The following is a 15981-nucleotide window of genomic DNA, read 5'->3' as shown; positions in this document are numbered from 1 at the left end:
CACTATTTCTGTGGATATCTTGATTCCATTGGACCATAGGGATGAGGTAGATGATACGCCTGTGGTTAAACATCATAGGTAAATGGCGCTGTACTGTAGAATTGGGAGGCTAGAAACTTCTACCCAGTTAGCATTACCATGCTTCTGATTACCTCTTCTCTAAATGAAAAAGCATTTATTAAGCCCCTACCTTGTGCCATGTACTAGGCTAGGTACTGGAGATATAAATGCAAAATGTCAGCTACTTCTCATCTTCAAGAAGCCTTTGTAAAAATAAAATTTTTATTGGTACTTGTTTTTTCATTAACTACATTTTCAGATGCATCCCTCTCTGAGAAAAACCATCCTTTGTAATAAAGAATAAAAAAGAGAAAAAAGAAAAATTCAGTGAAAAAAGCAAACACATTTTTAAAAGTCTGATACCATATGCATTATTGCATACCCAAAGTTCCAACATCTTTGCCTATGTATGGTGGTGGTGGTAGATCTCTTCTCCTATCTTCTTCGGGACAAACTTTTCTCTTTTTTTTTTTTTGGAGACTTTGTTTCCTATCTTGTTCATGCTGAATATACAACAGCCACTGATAGGCCTGATACAACTGCTGATCAGTATAGAAACTTTAACCTGAACTTTTGTTTTGACTTGGATCAGTTCATCCCTTCTTAGGAAGTTCATAGCACCTCCCCTCCTCCCCACTGTCCTTATCATATTGGTGCCTGGCCTTATCGGCTTTAATGGGGTCATCCTTGGTTGTTATAACTTTACATTATTTCGTCTTAATTGTCTTATTGTTGTTTTTTCCATTTATAGTCTTTGAATGGGTTTTGAGAGAAATCCTATGTGTTCAGGGTAACGTGTATATTTAGTTCCGTTTTAGGCATGTTAAGTTTAAAAAATTGATAGGATAGCCATATGGAGATGACCAGCAGCCAACTGGCAGTGTGGGACTAGGATTCAGAAGAAAGTTTAGGATTGGATATCTGTGTATCTAGATTTGGGTTTTATTTAAATAGAGATGATAATTGATTTGATTGGAATGAATGGGTAGACAGGGAAGAGAAGAAGATCCAGAACAAAGCTTTGTTGGATATCTGTACTCATGGTGGGAAAATGGATGATCCTGCAAAGGAAACTTGAAAGTTTTTAGATAGACAGAAAACCAAGAGAAAATATTGCCATGGAAACCAAGGGATGATAAAGCATCCTGTAGGAAGTGTGTAGTTAACAACACTGGAAGCTGCAGAGAAGTGAAATTGAATGAAGACTGTAATAGAGGTCTTTGGATTTAGTAGGTAAGAGATTGTTGGTCACCTTGTGGAAAGCAGTGGTGATAGTAGGGAGCCATATTTACAAGAGTCATGTACTTGTAAAAAGTGAGTTGGAACTGGGAAAACCATGGGAACAAAAGAAACAGATGCTTTTGGGGAGTTGAATTGTGGAAAAGAAGGAGCAATATAGGGTAACTTGAGGGGTTGAAAAAGTCAAGACTTGAGCAGGTTTGTAGGTAGGAGTCATCTTAAGGAGGATTTAAGATTAGTCAAATGGGTTTTTCAAAGGGGCAAACTTTTAAAGAGATGGGGAGGGATGAGATCAAAGCACAAATTGATGGTTTCTTTTGGCAAGAAAAAGGGCCACTTCTTTCTTAGGACTTTGAAGAAAAGAGAGAATGGTGAAAGGTTTAAATGTAATGGAATAGCTTAGGAAAGGTATTTATTTCTCATTAAACTTGAAGAGAAGAAGAAAGAAGTGGCGTAGGAGGTAGAAACAAAAGGGAGGCCTAGAAAGAATTGAGGTTACATTGAGGACAAAGAATAGTTGTATGAAGAGATAGTCTTAGAAAGAGATGAAAAGTTAGGTAATAGTGAGAGAAGGGAATTTCAGGTTTCTGGATCCTAAGGCATCACAGTTATTGTTGATGATGGGATTAGGGATATGATCTTTCCTATGTGTGATTGAGGTAGAGTGAAAATGTTGGTCATGGGAACTGAGAAGACTGATGGACTAGTTTGCCTGTGTATTGTAGATGAAATATGCATTGTAAAATTACATATATGAGAGCAGGGATTTGGATAGAGAGAGAAGATTGTTTGTAAGATAATGAATACCTTGAGAAAAAAGAAAAATGACTAAGAAACTGGTTGAACATAGCAATAAAAATTTCAATATGGTTTGTGTGAACTTCTAAAGAGAAGGTCGTAAGTGATGGTGGCAAAGGAAAAGTGGAAGTCCAGAGCAAGAAGTGTATACCTTATCTTCTTCCTTGCCCAGTGTATTTGAGATGAGGACATGAGAGAAAGCTCAATAGTTACTGGAGAACGTGGACGGTGGTGTAGTGTCTTCTGGAGAGAGATGGGTTTTTGATAACAGAAGAAGCTGGAAGAAGTTTGAAGTGAAATTATCAAAGATAAAGGGGAGTTAACAGTAGTTTGGAATGTTCTAGAGGCAAATGGAAGTGGGATATGGCAGAAAGGGATTTGGGCTATGTAGGTGTGGAGAAGGAGAACTGTTTGGGAAGAATTAGGATAAGGGGGGGAAAAAGATTTTCATCTAGACCATGTGAACTGAATCGCAAGTATGAGGGCAGACAGAGCTAGGAATGTACTTACTATTGAATGGGTTAAGAAATGATTGATCAGAGTCCCCATCATCTGGTGTCCTCTGATTTATGCTGAGTCAGGACTTTGGAACATAATAATATAAAATTGGACAAGTCAGGTATTGAACCTTTGATCAAGATCTCATTAGGGTTTTTTTTTTTTTAACCATTTGAATTTTTTATTTGTAGATTTAAGGCCCAACTAATTATATCTGTAACAAAAAAGTAATAATGATGGAATTAAATTTCTCAAAAACTTTTTTTGAAATTTAAATGTTTTTTCTTTTATCTATTGAATAATAGAAGTATAATGAACTTGATATGTGATGTGATGAGAAATTTTGTCATTCTTAAACATTAAAGAATAAATGTGAAATTATTTTTATAAACAAGTTTTTTTTTCTTTAAAGGAAATGATTGTTGACAAAGTAAATGGACAAGTCGTTCCTCGGTACTTGATATACGACATAATTAAATTTAATGTAAGTACCTCTAAAAACTTGCATACTGTTCTTGTTTTAAAATTAAGCTATTCTAAAATTATCAATATGGTTTCAGTTGGAAAATATTTATTGCAAATAATTGAGCTGAGAAAGCTGTTAGTATTTCTGAGAAATTGTGTTGGCTGAACAAGTCTCAAGTTTTTCTTTTTAAAATAATGTTCTTGAACAAATACAGAAAACTTGTATTTCTCTAATACTTTCACAAAATATTGTTTCACAGGAAAGTTTCAAGATAAAATGAGAATGAAAGAGTGAGGATATTTAATTTCTATCTGCCTTTCCAGCATATTGCACCTTATAATAAGATTGTAACTTAAATATTAAATCCATTATTATTTTGAGTAGACTTTTGATTTCAGTACTACATGGAAATTTTAATGGGGAAGTAACTTCTGCCGATACCTGTTCTGCAGTATAAAGTCTTAAAAAGTAATGAGGGGCGTTGAGAGGTTAAGTGACTTTTTTAATAGGCAGTATGATCAGATACTGATTTTGAGTCCAGCTTTTTCTGATTTGAATGCTGGCCCTCCATTACTACATCATTTCTCAAACCCAGGAAAAGAAAGGAGCTGACTAAAGAATTCTCCCAAATTTCATTTTTTTATAATTTAAAAACAGAAATATAACTAGTTGATTGAAGTAGTTAACACACTAATTGTTTTACTACAAGAAGAAAAAACACAAGATCTGGTGGTCTTGATTGGTCTGATTTTAATTATTATTCAAGTTATCTGAATTTGTTCTTTTTTCCTTTCTGTGATTTAATACATTGAGATATCTGCACCTTTACCATCACATTTAATAGGTGGGAAAATTATGAAATTCAAACCAAAAAATTCTGTTTAGCAGCATTAGTATTAAAACTTTGATTAAATCAATAAAAGCAACCAAAAGTTAAGAACTTTTGAATTAATCAAATTTGATTCAATTCAGTGAAAAATATATTGGGTGCCTATATAAGACCCTGCCCTAGTTATTGAATGACCTTTGGTGAGCTTAGTTGCTATGTGCTTAGTAGTTGTACAATAAGTATTTTTATTTGGATTGAGTAAGAAACAGGCTACACCCATGATGAGCTTACTTTAAAAATTTTTTTTACTTTTCACTTCCATATTCTATCCTTTCCTCAGTTTCCTCCTCTACCTATTGAAAAGGCAAGAAATATGGTGCCCACTATACATACATATAAAATAATGCAAAATATGTTTCTACATTAGCCATATTGATGAAGAGTTAATGACCAAATAAGAGACAGATATGTTCATGGTAGGCAAAATAGAAAATTTTGATGATCATAAAATTAAAGTCTTTGCACAAACAAAACCAATACAGCCAGAATTAGAAGAAAAGCAGCAAAAGGGAGAGGGAACGGAATTTAACAGCAGTTATCTCTGATAAAAGTCTCAATTATCAAATATATGTAAAGAAATAAGCCAAACTTATAAAGTAAGAGCCATTTCCCTACTTGTAAATGGTCAAAGGACATGAAGAAGCAGTCTTCAGAGGAAGAAATCAAAACTATTAATACTCATAAGAAAAAATGCTGTAAATCACTAATAATTAAATATAAAATTAAGTACTCTGAATTGCCACTTCACATCCATCAGATTGGTTAAGATGACAAAAAATTAAAATGACAAATGTGGGAGAGGATGTGCAGGAGTAGGTATACTAACATATTGTTGATGGAGCTGTGAACTAGTTCAACCATTCTGGAGAGCAATTTTTTACAATGCTCAAAAGTATCCTTTGACCCAGCAATACCACTAGTAGATTTATATTCTAAGAAGATCAAAGAAAAAGGAAAAGGATTCATTTTTTTTTTTTATTATTTTTTTTTATTATTATTATTTTTTTTATTTTATTTATTTATTTTTTTAATGTTTAACAATCACTGCCATACAATTGCGATTTTATCCCTCCCCACCCACCCCCCACTACCTCCCTCCCTCCCCACGACTGCATACAATTCTGTATAGATTCTACATATACTTTCCTATTGAGTATATTTTCACTATAGTCATGCTATGTAGTCAGACTAAGATAAATGAAAGAATCCGTATAACAAATCAGAACATGATACACAAACAGATACACATACACAAACATGATCTGCTACATTATGTGAGTGACTTCCATATTTCTCTCTCTGAGTGTGGAAGGCATTTTGCCTTGAGGTCCACCACTGGGATTTTTTTTTTTTTTCAGAAGTTCTTGTGTTATTACAAAAATCTAAGTCTACCAGAAAAAACTCTCACACACTGTGGTTGTTGCTGTGCATAAAGTTCTCCTGGTTCTGCTCCTTTCACTCAGCATCAGGTCATATAAGTCCTTCCAGGCCTCTCTGAAGTCTTCTTGTTCATCATTTCTTATGGCACAATAGTACTCCATTACATTCATATACCATAATTTATTCAGCCATTCCCCAATTGATGGACATCCCCTTGACTTCCAGTTTTTGGCAACTACATAGAGTGCTGCTATAAATATTTTTGTACATGTGGGACCCTTTCCCATTTTTATGATCTCTTGGGGATATAGTCGTAGTAGCGATATTGCTGGGTCAAAGGGTATGCACATTTTTGTAGCCCTTTGGGCATAGTTCCAAATTGCTCTCCAGAATGGTTGGATGCGCTCACAGCTCCACCAACAATGAATTAGTGTTCCAACTCTCCCACATCCTCTCCAGCATTTATCATTTTCTTGTTCTGTCATGTTTGCCAATCTTATAGGTGTGATGTGGTACCTCAGAGTTGTTTTGATTTGCATCTCTCTAACCAATAGTGATTTAGAGCATTTTTTCATATGATTATAGATAGCTTTAATTTCTTCCTCTGAAAATTGCCTGTTCATATCCTTTGACCATTTATCAATTGGGGAATGACTTGTATGATTATACATTTGGGTCAGTTCTCTATATATTCTAGAAATGAGGCCTTTATCCCCGAGCTTAGCTGTAAAAATTTTTTCCCAATTTACTACATCCCTCCGGATTTTGGTTGCATTGGGTTTGGTTGTGCAAAAACTTCTCAGTTTAATGTACTCAAAGTTATCCATTTTGCATTTCATAATGCATTCTATCTCTCCTTTAGTAAAGAATTCTTCCCTTCTCCATAGATCTGATAAATACACTATTCCTTGCTTCTCCAGTTTATTCATGGTATCAATCTTTATACCTAAATCATGTACCCATTTGGACTTTATTCTTGTGTACGGTGTCAGGTATGGGTCTATGCCTAATTTCCGCCACACTGTTATCCAGTTTTCCCAGCAATTTTTGTCAAACAATGAGTTCTTATCCCAGAAGCTGGGGTCCTTGGGTTTATCAAACAGAAGGTTGCTATATTCCTTGCCTACTGCATCTTGAGTGCCAAGTCTATTCCACTTGTCTACCTCTCTGTTTCTTAGCCAATACCAAGTGGTTTTGATAATTGCTGCTTTATAGTACAGTTTAAGGTCTGGTAGCGCTAGGCCACCTTCCCAAGCATTTCTTTTCATTAGTCCCTTTGATATTCTGGACCTTTTGTTTTTCCAAATGAATTTTGATATTATTTTATCCAGCTCTAGAAAGTAATTGTCTGATAGTTTAATTGGCATGGCACTAAATAAGTATATTAATTTGGGTAGAATTGTCATTTTTATTATATTAGCACGGCCTACCCATGAGCAACTAATGTTTTTCCACTTACTTAAATCTGACTTTATTTGTGCAAAAAGTGTCTTGTAATTGTGTTCATATAGTCCCTGGGTTTGTTTTGGCAGGTAGACTCCTAAGTATTTTATACTGTCTACCCTAACTTTAAATGGGATTTCTCTTTCTATCTCTTGCTGTTGAACTTTGTTGCTAATATATAGGAACGCAGAGGATTTGTGTGGGTTTATTTTGTACCCTGCAACTTTGCCAAAATTGTTTATTAATTCAAGTAATTTTTTACTTGAATCTCTGGGATTCTCTAGGTAAATCATCATATCATCTGCAAAGAGTGATAACTTAGTTTCTTCTTTGGCTATTCTAATTCCTTGAATATCTTTATCTTGTCTAATTGCTACAGCTAACATTTCTAGTACCATATTGAATAATAGTGGTGATAATGGACAACCTTGTTTCACCCCTGATCTTATTGGGAATGCATCTAGCTTATCCCCATTGCATATAATGCTTGCTGAAGGTTTTAGATAGATACTGCTTATTATTTTATGGAAAGTTCCCTTTATTCCTACGTTCTCCAATGTTTTTAGTAGGAATGGATGTTGTATTTTGTCAAAAGCTTTTTCTGCATCTATTGAGATAATCATGTGGTTTTTGTTAGCTTTGTTGTTGATGTGATCGATAATGCTAATAGTTTTGCTAATATTGAACCAGCCCTGTAGTCCTGGTATGAATCCTACCTGATCATAATGTATTAATCTCGTGATAAGATGCTGTATTCGTTTTGCTAAAATCTTATTTAAAATTTTTGCATCTATATTCATTAGGGAAATTGGTCTATAATTTTCTTTCTCTGTTTTGTCTCTTCCTGGTTTGGGTATCAAAACCATATTTGTATCATAGAAAGAATTTGGGAGGACTCCTTCTTCCCCAATTTTCAAGAATAGTGTATGTAGTATTGGAATTAACTGTTCTTTAAATGTTTGATAGAATTCACTTGTGAATCCATCTGGCCCTGGAGATTTTTTCCTAGGGAGTTCATTGATGGCTTGTTCAATTTCTTTTTCTGAGATGGGGTTGTTTAAGTATTCAACTTCCTCTTCTGTTAATCTGGGCAATTTGTATTTTTTAAAATATTCATCCATCTCGTTTAGATTGTCGAATTTGTGGGCATAAAGTTGGGCAAAGTAGTTTCTAATTATTGTTTTAATTTCCTCCTCATTGGAGGTGAGTTCACCCCTTTCATTTTTAATGTTAGTAATTTGGTTTTCTTCTTTCTTTTTTTTGATCAGATTAACCAAAGGTTTATCAATTTTATTAGTTTTTTCATAAAACCAACTATTGGTTTTATTTATTAATTCAATAGTTTTCTTAATTTCAATTTTATTAATCTCTCCTTTGGTTTTCAGTATTTCTAATTTGGTATTTACTTGGGGATTTTCAATTTGTTCTTTTTCTAGCTTTTTCAACTGCAAGCCTAAGTCATTGATCTCCTCTTTCTCTATTTTATTTATGTAAGCATTCAGAGATATAAAACTTCCCCTAATAACTGCTTTTGCAGTGTCCCATAAGTTTTGGTACGTTGTCTCACTATTGTCATTCTCTTGAATGAAGTTGTTGATTGTTTCTATGATTTCTTCTTTAACCCAATCCTTCTTTAGAATTAGATTATTTAGTTTCCAATTGATTTTTGGTTTCTCTTTCCATGGCCTTTTATTACATGTAATTTTTAATGCATTATGATCTGAAAAGGATGCATTGATTATCTCTACCTTTCTGCACTGGATTGTGAGATTTTTATGTCCTAGTACATGGTCAATTTTTGTAAATGTTCCATGTACCGCTGAGAAAAAGGTATATTCCTTTCTATTCCCATTTAATTTTCTCCAAAGATCTATCATATCTACCTTATCCAGAGTTTTATTTACCTCCTTAACCTCTTTCTTGTTTATTTTAAGGTTGGATTTATCTAGTTCAGAGAGGGGGAGGTTGAGGTCCCCCACTAGTATAGTTTTGCTATCAATTTCTTCCTTCAGCTCCCCCAACCTCTCCTCTAAGAATCTGGATGCTATACCACTTGGAGCATACATGTTTAGTAATGATATTGCTTCATTGTCTGTGGTGCCTTTTAGTAGGATATAGTTTCCATCCTTATCGCTTTTGATTAGATCTATTTCTGCTTTTGCTTTGTCTGAGATTAGGATTGCTACTCCTGCCTTTCTTACATGAGCTGAAGTACAATATATTCTGCTCCATCCTTTGACCTTTATCCTATGTGTATCCCCCCGTTTCAAATGTGTTTCTTGTAAGCAGCATATTGTTGGATTATGGCTTTTAATCCATTCTGCTATCCGTCTCCGTTTTATGGGAGAGTTCATCCCATTCACATTCACAGTTATGATTACAATCTGTGTATTTCCCTCTACCCTCTTTCCCACCATTTGTGCTTTTAACTCTCCCGTCTCCCTTCCCCTCCTCAATAGTATTCACTTTTCTCCCCCTCCTCCTGCAGCCTTCCCCTCCTTCTTTTAGCCCCCCTCCCTTTTAGTCCCCTTTACTCTTATTGCTTCTTTCCTCCCTTTTAGCCACCCTCCCCTTTCTTTCCCCTTCCCCTCCTACTACCTATAGAGCTAGTTAGGATTATCTGCTTAAGGTTATTGTTCCCTCCTTTGAACAAATCAGATGAGAGTACCTCTCAAACAATGCTCATCTCCCTCCCCTCCTTCCCTCTACTATAGTTTTGTACTTCTTCCTGTGATATAATTTGCCATTTTCTGCTTCCCCCTTTCCACACCTCCTATTACATTCCCTTCTCATACTTAAATCATATTTTTGCCATGACATCATTTACTTTATGCCCGTTCCCTCTACATATATCCCTTTTATCATAATAGCTGCACAGTTCTCAAGATTAACAGGTATCATCTTCCCTTACAGGGAGGTAAACAGATTGCCCTAATTGAGTTGCAAGTTTTAGTTTTTGTTTTTTCCCCTCTGTTTACCTTTTTATGATTCTCTGGAGACCTGCATTTGAAGATCAAATTGTCTATTGAGTTCTGGTGTTTTGGTCAGGAAGCTCTGGAAATCCCTTATTTCGTTGAATGACTTTCTCCTTGCCTGAAATGTTATGCTGAACTTTGCTGGGTAGTTGATCCTTGGTTGGAGTCCCAACTCCTTTGCCTTACGGAATATTGGGTTCCAATTCTTTCGATCTTTTAATGTAGAAGCTGCAAGGTCCTGTGTGATCCTGACTGTGTGACCTTGATATTTAAATTGTTTCTTTCTGGCTGCTTGTAGTATTTTCTCCTTCACTTGATAGCTCTGGAATTTGGCAACTATATTTCTTGGGGTTTTGAGTTTGGGATCCCTTTCCGGTGGGGAACGGTGGATTCTTTCGATGACTATTTTGCCCTCTGAGTCTAGTACTTCTGGGCAGTTTTCCTTGATGATTTCCTGGAAGATATTGTCCAGACTCTTTTCTTCATCATGGGTTTCTGGCAGGCCAATAATTCTTAGATTTTCTCTCCTGGATCTATTTTCCAGGTCAGTTGTTTTTCCAATTAAATATTTTAGATTTTCTTCTATCTTTTCATTCTTTAGATTTTGTTTGACTGATTCTTGCTGTCTCATTGAGTCATTAGTTTCTACTTGCCCAATTCTAATCTTGATCGTATTGTTTTCTTCAGTTAGCTTTCGCATCTCCTTTTCCATCTGGCCAATTTTTCCCTTTAAGGAGCTATTTTCTCCATTTAATTTTTGTACTTCTTTTTCCATTCGACCAATTTTCCCAGTTAGGTTTTGGGTTTCCTTTTCCATCTGATCAATTTTCCCTATTAGGTTTTGAGTTTCCTTTTCCGTTTGATTAACTCTTCCTTTTAGGGAATTATTCTCTCCAGTTAATTTTTGAACTTCCTTTTCCATTTCTTCAATTTTCTTTTTCAGATTGATGTTCTCATCAGTGAATTCTTTTTTTATAGTTTTAAAATCATTGGCCAGTTTTTCTTTTATATCCTTCTTCAGACGTTCCAGGTAATCTAGTTGTGCTTGCGAGAAATTCATAGTCCCATCTGAGGTTTCAGATGGAAGTACAGTCTCAGCTCTAACCTCTTTGGTGTTTGTGTTTTGGTCCTTATCCCCATAGAAAGATTCTATGGTTTTTTCACTTTTCGTCTGCTTTTTCCGATTCATGATGATGTTGGCTGAGTGTTGTAGCTTTTGGTTCTTTCAGTTAGAAGGTACAGATCTTTTAAGTTGAGTTGATGTTTGTCTGGGCTAAAAGCAGGCTTTTTTTTTTTTTTTTTTGTTGTTGTTGTTGTTGTTGTTGTTTCCCAGATCAACCCTGGGGTTAGCTTGATAGGTGTGTGCGAGGTGTGGTCTGGTCTCAGGCTATCTCCTCAGCTGGCCTGAGGCAAAGGCAAGGTCCGGGGATGGTGATCCCAGCTTCCCTATTGTCTTCCCTTTTCCCCTGGAGGGCTGGGGCACGCCTAGAGGCTAATGCGTGTTCCCGCCCCTCCTGGGGCTCGTCTCCTGGGCTGAGGCTTGCTTGGGTCTCAGTGCGAATTTTTCTCTGCCCTGGGTCGTCTGTCCCTCCAGATAGCCTCCACCACGGTAGGAAGAATCCCCCTTTGCCACCTCTCCAGCCTCTGGTGTTATGAGACCACCCGCCCCCTTCTGCTGCTCCCACTGATCCAGGATCAATCTGGGGAAGAATTTTATGGTTCCCTCACGGTCATCGGGGGGGGAGGGGAGAGCACTTACTGATCACTCCGGCATCCCAGCTCCTGGATGTTCAAGTAGTGACCCACTGAAGTCCCGTCTTTAGGCTGAAGATTTCAAAGGCTGTTGCGCTGATATCGTTGGCTCGGCCTGGCTTATCTCCTGCTCCGCAGGTCTCGCCCGCCACTCTCGGGCCCCTCGGGTCGCCTCCGCCCTGCCGCGCCGACCGCGCGCTCGGAAAAGGATTCATTTCCAGAAATATTTGTAGCAGCTCTTTTTGTTGTGGCACAGAATTGGAAACTGAGGGGATGCTCATCAGTTGGGGAATGGCTAAACAAGTTGGGGTATATGACTGTGATGGAATGCAGGAAAAGATGAAGGGAATGGTTTTAGAAAAACACAGGAAGAGCCAGCTCCCTAGCGGCAAGGATCTTTAGATCAAACATTAAATATAATCAAACATTAAAGTGTTGTGCTTGTTTGCTTCTGTATATTGTGTACCTAATCTATTACAATTGATCAGCCCATTTCTTATTTTTATGATTTCTACTTTGTAATATAGTTTGAGATCTGGTACAGCTAGTCCCCTTTCCTTAGTTTTTTTCCCCATTTATTTCCCTGATAGTCAACCTTTTTTTCTTCCAGATGAATTTTATTATTTTCTTTAGTTTTATAAAGTAATTCTTTCGTAATATGGCACTGAATGAGTAAATTACTTTAGGTAATATTATCATTTTTATTATATTGGCTCTGCCTAACCATGAGCAATTAGTATTTCTCTAGTTATTTAGCTCTGTCTTCATTTGTGAGAAGAGTATTTTGTAGTTGTTTTCAGATAGTTCCGTTGTGTCTCTTGGCAAGTAAACTCTCAAAAATTTTATGTTGTCTGTAGTAATTTTAAATAGAAATTCTCCTTATATCTCATCCTACTGGGTTTTGTTAAAATGTATAGAAATGCAGAGGATCAATTAATAGATTCATTTGGATTCCATAAGCACGCCATCATATCTGCAAAAAGTGATATTTTAATTTCGTCATTGCCTATTATTCCTTCAGTTTCTTTTTCTCATCTTTTTGCTATCACTACCATTTCTAGTAAGTCATTGAATAATAGTGATGATAATGAACTTCCTTGCTTTACCTCTTATCTTATTTGAAAGGCTACTAGTTTATCCCCATTACAGATAATGCTTGCTCTTGGGTTTAGACAGCTACTGTTTATCATTTTAAGAAAAGCTCCATTTACTCCTATGATTTCCAGTTTTTTAATAGAAATGAATAATGAATTTTGTCAAAAACTTTTTCTGCGTCTATTGAGATACTCATATGATTTTTTTCTTGTTTTTGTTATTGATGTGGTCAATTATACTGACAATTTTTCCTAATATTGAACCAGCTCTGCATTCCTGATGTAAATTCCACCTGGTCATAATGTATGATCTTTGTGATATATTTCTGTTATCTCCTTGTAAGTATTTTATTTTTGTATCAGTATTCATTAGGGAAATTAGTCTCTAGTTTTCTTTCTCTCTTTTTGCTCTTCCTAGTTTAGGTATCAGCACTATATTTGTGTCATGAAAGGAATTTGTTAGGACCCCTTCTTTGCGAGTTTATATGGTATTGAAGTTAATTGTTCTTTAAATGTTTGGTAGAATTTACTATTAAATCCATCTAGTCCTGGGTTTCTCAGAGAGCTCATTTATGACTTGTTCAATTTTTTTTACTAGGATAGAATTATTTAAGTATTCTATTTCCTCTTCTGTTATCTGGGTATTTTAAGTTTTTTTAAACATTCATTTGTTTCATTTAGATTGTCAGTTTAATTGGCATAGAGTTCTTAATAATTGCTTTAATTTCATCCTTGGTTGTATATTCACCCGTTTGGTTCTTTTCTTCCTTTAAAAAAATAAAATTAGCCAGTGGTCTATTTATTTTATTGTTCCTCCCCCTCCCATCCCAGGTCCTAGTTTTATTTATTAATTCATTGTTGTCTTTTTTTAGTTTTGAGTTTTATTAATCTCTCCTTTGTTGTTCAGGTTTCTATTTTGGTGTTTAAGGGAAGATATTTAATTTTTTTAAGTTGGATGCACAATTTATCAGTCTTCTCTTTTCTCTCTTCTCTTGATGTAAGCATTTACAACTGAAAATGACAGAACAACTTAATCTATCTTCCCTCTTATCACTGTCCCTTATCTTATCCTCTTCCCCTCCTACTTATCTGTTTAATAAGATTAATTTCTATATCAACTGTGTATATTTATATACATTCTCTCTTTCAGCCAATTCAGATAAGGGTGAGATTCAAGCATTGACTGTTGCCCCTGATTTCCCATTCCATTGTAAAAACTTTTTATTGTGTACCTCTTTTATGTGAAATAATTTTTCCCATTTTTCTTTTCTTTTCCCCATTCTGTCAGTGCTTCCTTCTTTCTCACCTTTCCATTTTTCTTTAGAGATCATCCCAACATAATAGACTTACATTACACTCATGCCCTCTGCCTAAGTGAACCTCTCAGTACCCTGATAATGATAAAAGTTTTAGGAATTACATGTATCAGTTTCCCGTAGGAATGTAAACAGTTTCACCTTATTAAGTCCCTTATGATTTCTCATTCATGTGTACCTTTTCGTGCTACTCTTGAATCTTGTGTTGAATGTCATATTTTCTCTTCAGCTCTAGTCTTTTCTTCAGGAGTCCTTGAAAGTCCTCTATTTCATTAAATGTCTATTTTCCTCCATGAAGGATTGCACTCAGTTTTGCTGGGTAGATTATTCTTATTTATACTCCTAGCTCTCTTTTCTTTTGGACTATCATATTCCAAGCCTTCTGCTATTTTAGTTGTGTGATCCTGAGGGTGTTGTCATGGTATTTGAATAATTTCTTTTCTGGTTGCGTGAAGTATTTTTTCCTTTATATGGGAGCTCTCGAGTTTGACTTTTATATTCCTGCAGATTTTCGTTTTGGGATCTCTTTCAGGAAATAATCTTTTAATTTCTACTTTGCCCTCTGATTCAGTAATATCTGGGCAGTTTTCCTTTATAATTTCTTGAAGTATGATGTTTAGGATCTTTCTTTGATCAGGAGGTCCTATAATTCTTAAGTTATCTTTCCTCTATCTATTTTCTAGATCAGAGGTAGCAAAGTTGAGAGAGCCATAGGACCTGGAGTTAGTAATACTTGAGTTCAAATCCAGTCTCAGACACTTACTAGCTGTGTGATCCTGGACAAGTCTTTTAGCTTTTCTATTCCTCAGTTTCCTCATCTGCAGAATGGTGATAATAATGGCACCTGCTTCCCAAGTTTATTGTGAAGATCAAATGAGATATTTTTTTGTAAAACACTTTAAACTTTAAAGTGCTATATAAATGTTGCTGTTGGCATCCTTTTTATTGTTGTTATGGATTATATTTATATGTTACAGTTTATTTAACCATTCCCTAATCAGTAGTCTTCTTTCCATTTCCTTGCTGCTATGAAAGTGTTGCTTTAAATGTTAGGTTTTATAAGGAACTTTTGTTTCTTGATAATGCATTTGTGATCTTAGTACAATAGATCTTTTAAATAAATGTTTACTGTTTATCTGTCTCTGAACCACATGGAGCCTAGCATAGAACTGCAATATTTTTTATAGGTCTGGATCTATGATTTTATTGATATAGGAATCTCTTTTATGAGTAAGTTCCTTCCTCTAATGGTCAATCACCAGCTATTATGTAACTTAGAGTTTTGGGTGGTTGCTTGGGGTCATTGAGGTGTTGACTTGCTTAGGGTCACACAATCAACTATAGAACACAGAGCCAGTATATGTCACAGGTGACACTTGAATACAGATCTTCTCTGCCCCCTGTCCCATTTGCTCCAAGCTTCCTTATACTTGTAAAAATTATAAATTCTTTTAAAAATTTAGTTGAAATAAATATTAGCTAGGATTTATTAATGCCTTTTTAAATTTAAATTATTTTTATTTTTTTGCTGGTATTTTTAAGGTAGGAAGTGCTTGATATGTACGGGAGCCTTCTAACCTCCCTCTGTATAATTTTAGAAATCTTTCTTTTGTTTGGTTCAATTGGTTGTCAGTATATTGTGTGAATGATTTCTTTAATTTTTTTCCCCAAGTGCACATAGAAATAATTTTTAACATTTCTTTTACAAAATTTTGAGTGTTGAATTCTCTCCCTCTTCCTTTCCCTGTTCCCTCCTGAGGCAGCATGCTTTTTGATATAGGTTACACATATGCGGTCATAAGAAACATTTCCATTTAAAAGAAAATTTCCAGTTACATGTAAAAACAATTTTTTAACATTCATTTTGAAATTTTTATATTCCAGATTCTGTTTGCTTTGCATATATTTAGTAAATTTCCTGTAAACTTTCTGAATATGTGACTGAAAAAAGGAGAATGCATGATTTGTAAGGGCAAACAGTTTGTCTGTCCATGGTGTGCCTGTTTGCTAGTCCATGGTGTGCCTGTTTGTTAGTTAATAGTTATATTAAAATCTTTTTTTCCCTATTTCA

General features: G+C 35.3%; 1 protein-coding gene across 6 annotated transcripts in view; it reads left to right on the top strand.

The window, feature by feature from the left end:
* RNGTT (RNA guanylyltransferase and 5'-phosphatase) overlaps positions 1–15981 on the top strand; it is a 386087-nt gene that overhangs the window by 104664 nt on the left and 265442 nt on the right. For all 6 annotated transcript variants that reach the window (XR_011974408.1, XM_072642803.1, XM_072642804.1 and 3 more), the window contains exon 10: positions 3008–3079. Coding sequence is in view for 5 of the 6 variants with exons in the window: in XM_072642803.1 (XP_072498904.1) it covers positions 3008–3079 (72 nt within the window). In the remaining variant the exon portion in view is untranslated. The remainder of the gene's footprint in view (positions 1–3007; positions 3080–15981) is intronic.

This window comes from Notamacropus eugenii, chromosome 2 (assembly GCF_028372415.1).
Source record: "Notamacropus eugenii isolate mMacEug1 chromosome 2, mMacEug1.pri_v2, whole genome shotgun sequence".
NCBI lineage: Eukaryota > Metazoa > Chordata > Mammalia > Diprotodontia > Macropodidae > Notamacropus > Notamacropus eugenii.
Note: the sequence above shows the minus strand (reverse complement) of the source record. Positions and strands in the feature narration are given on the sequence as shown.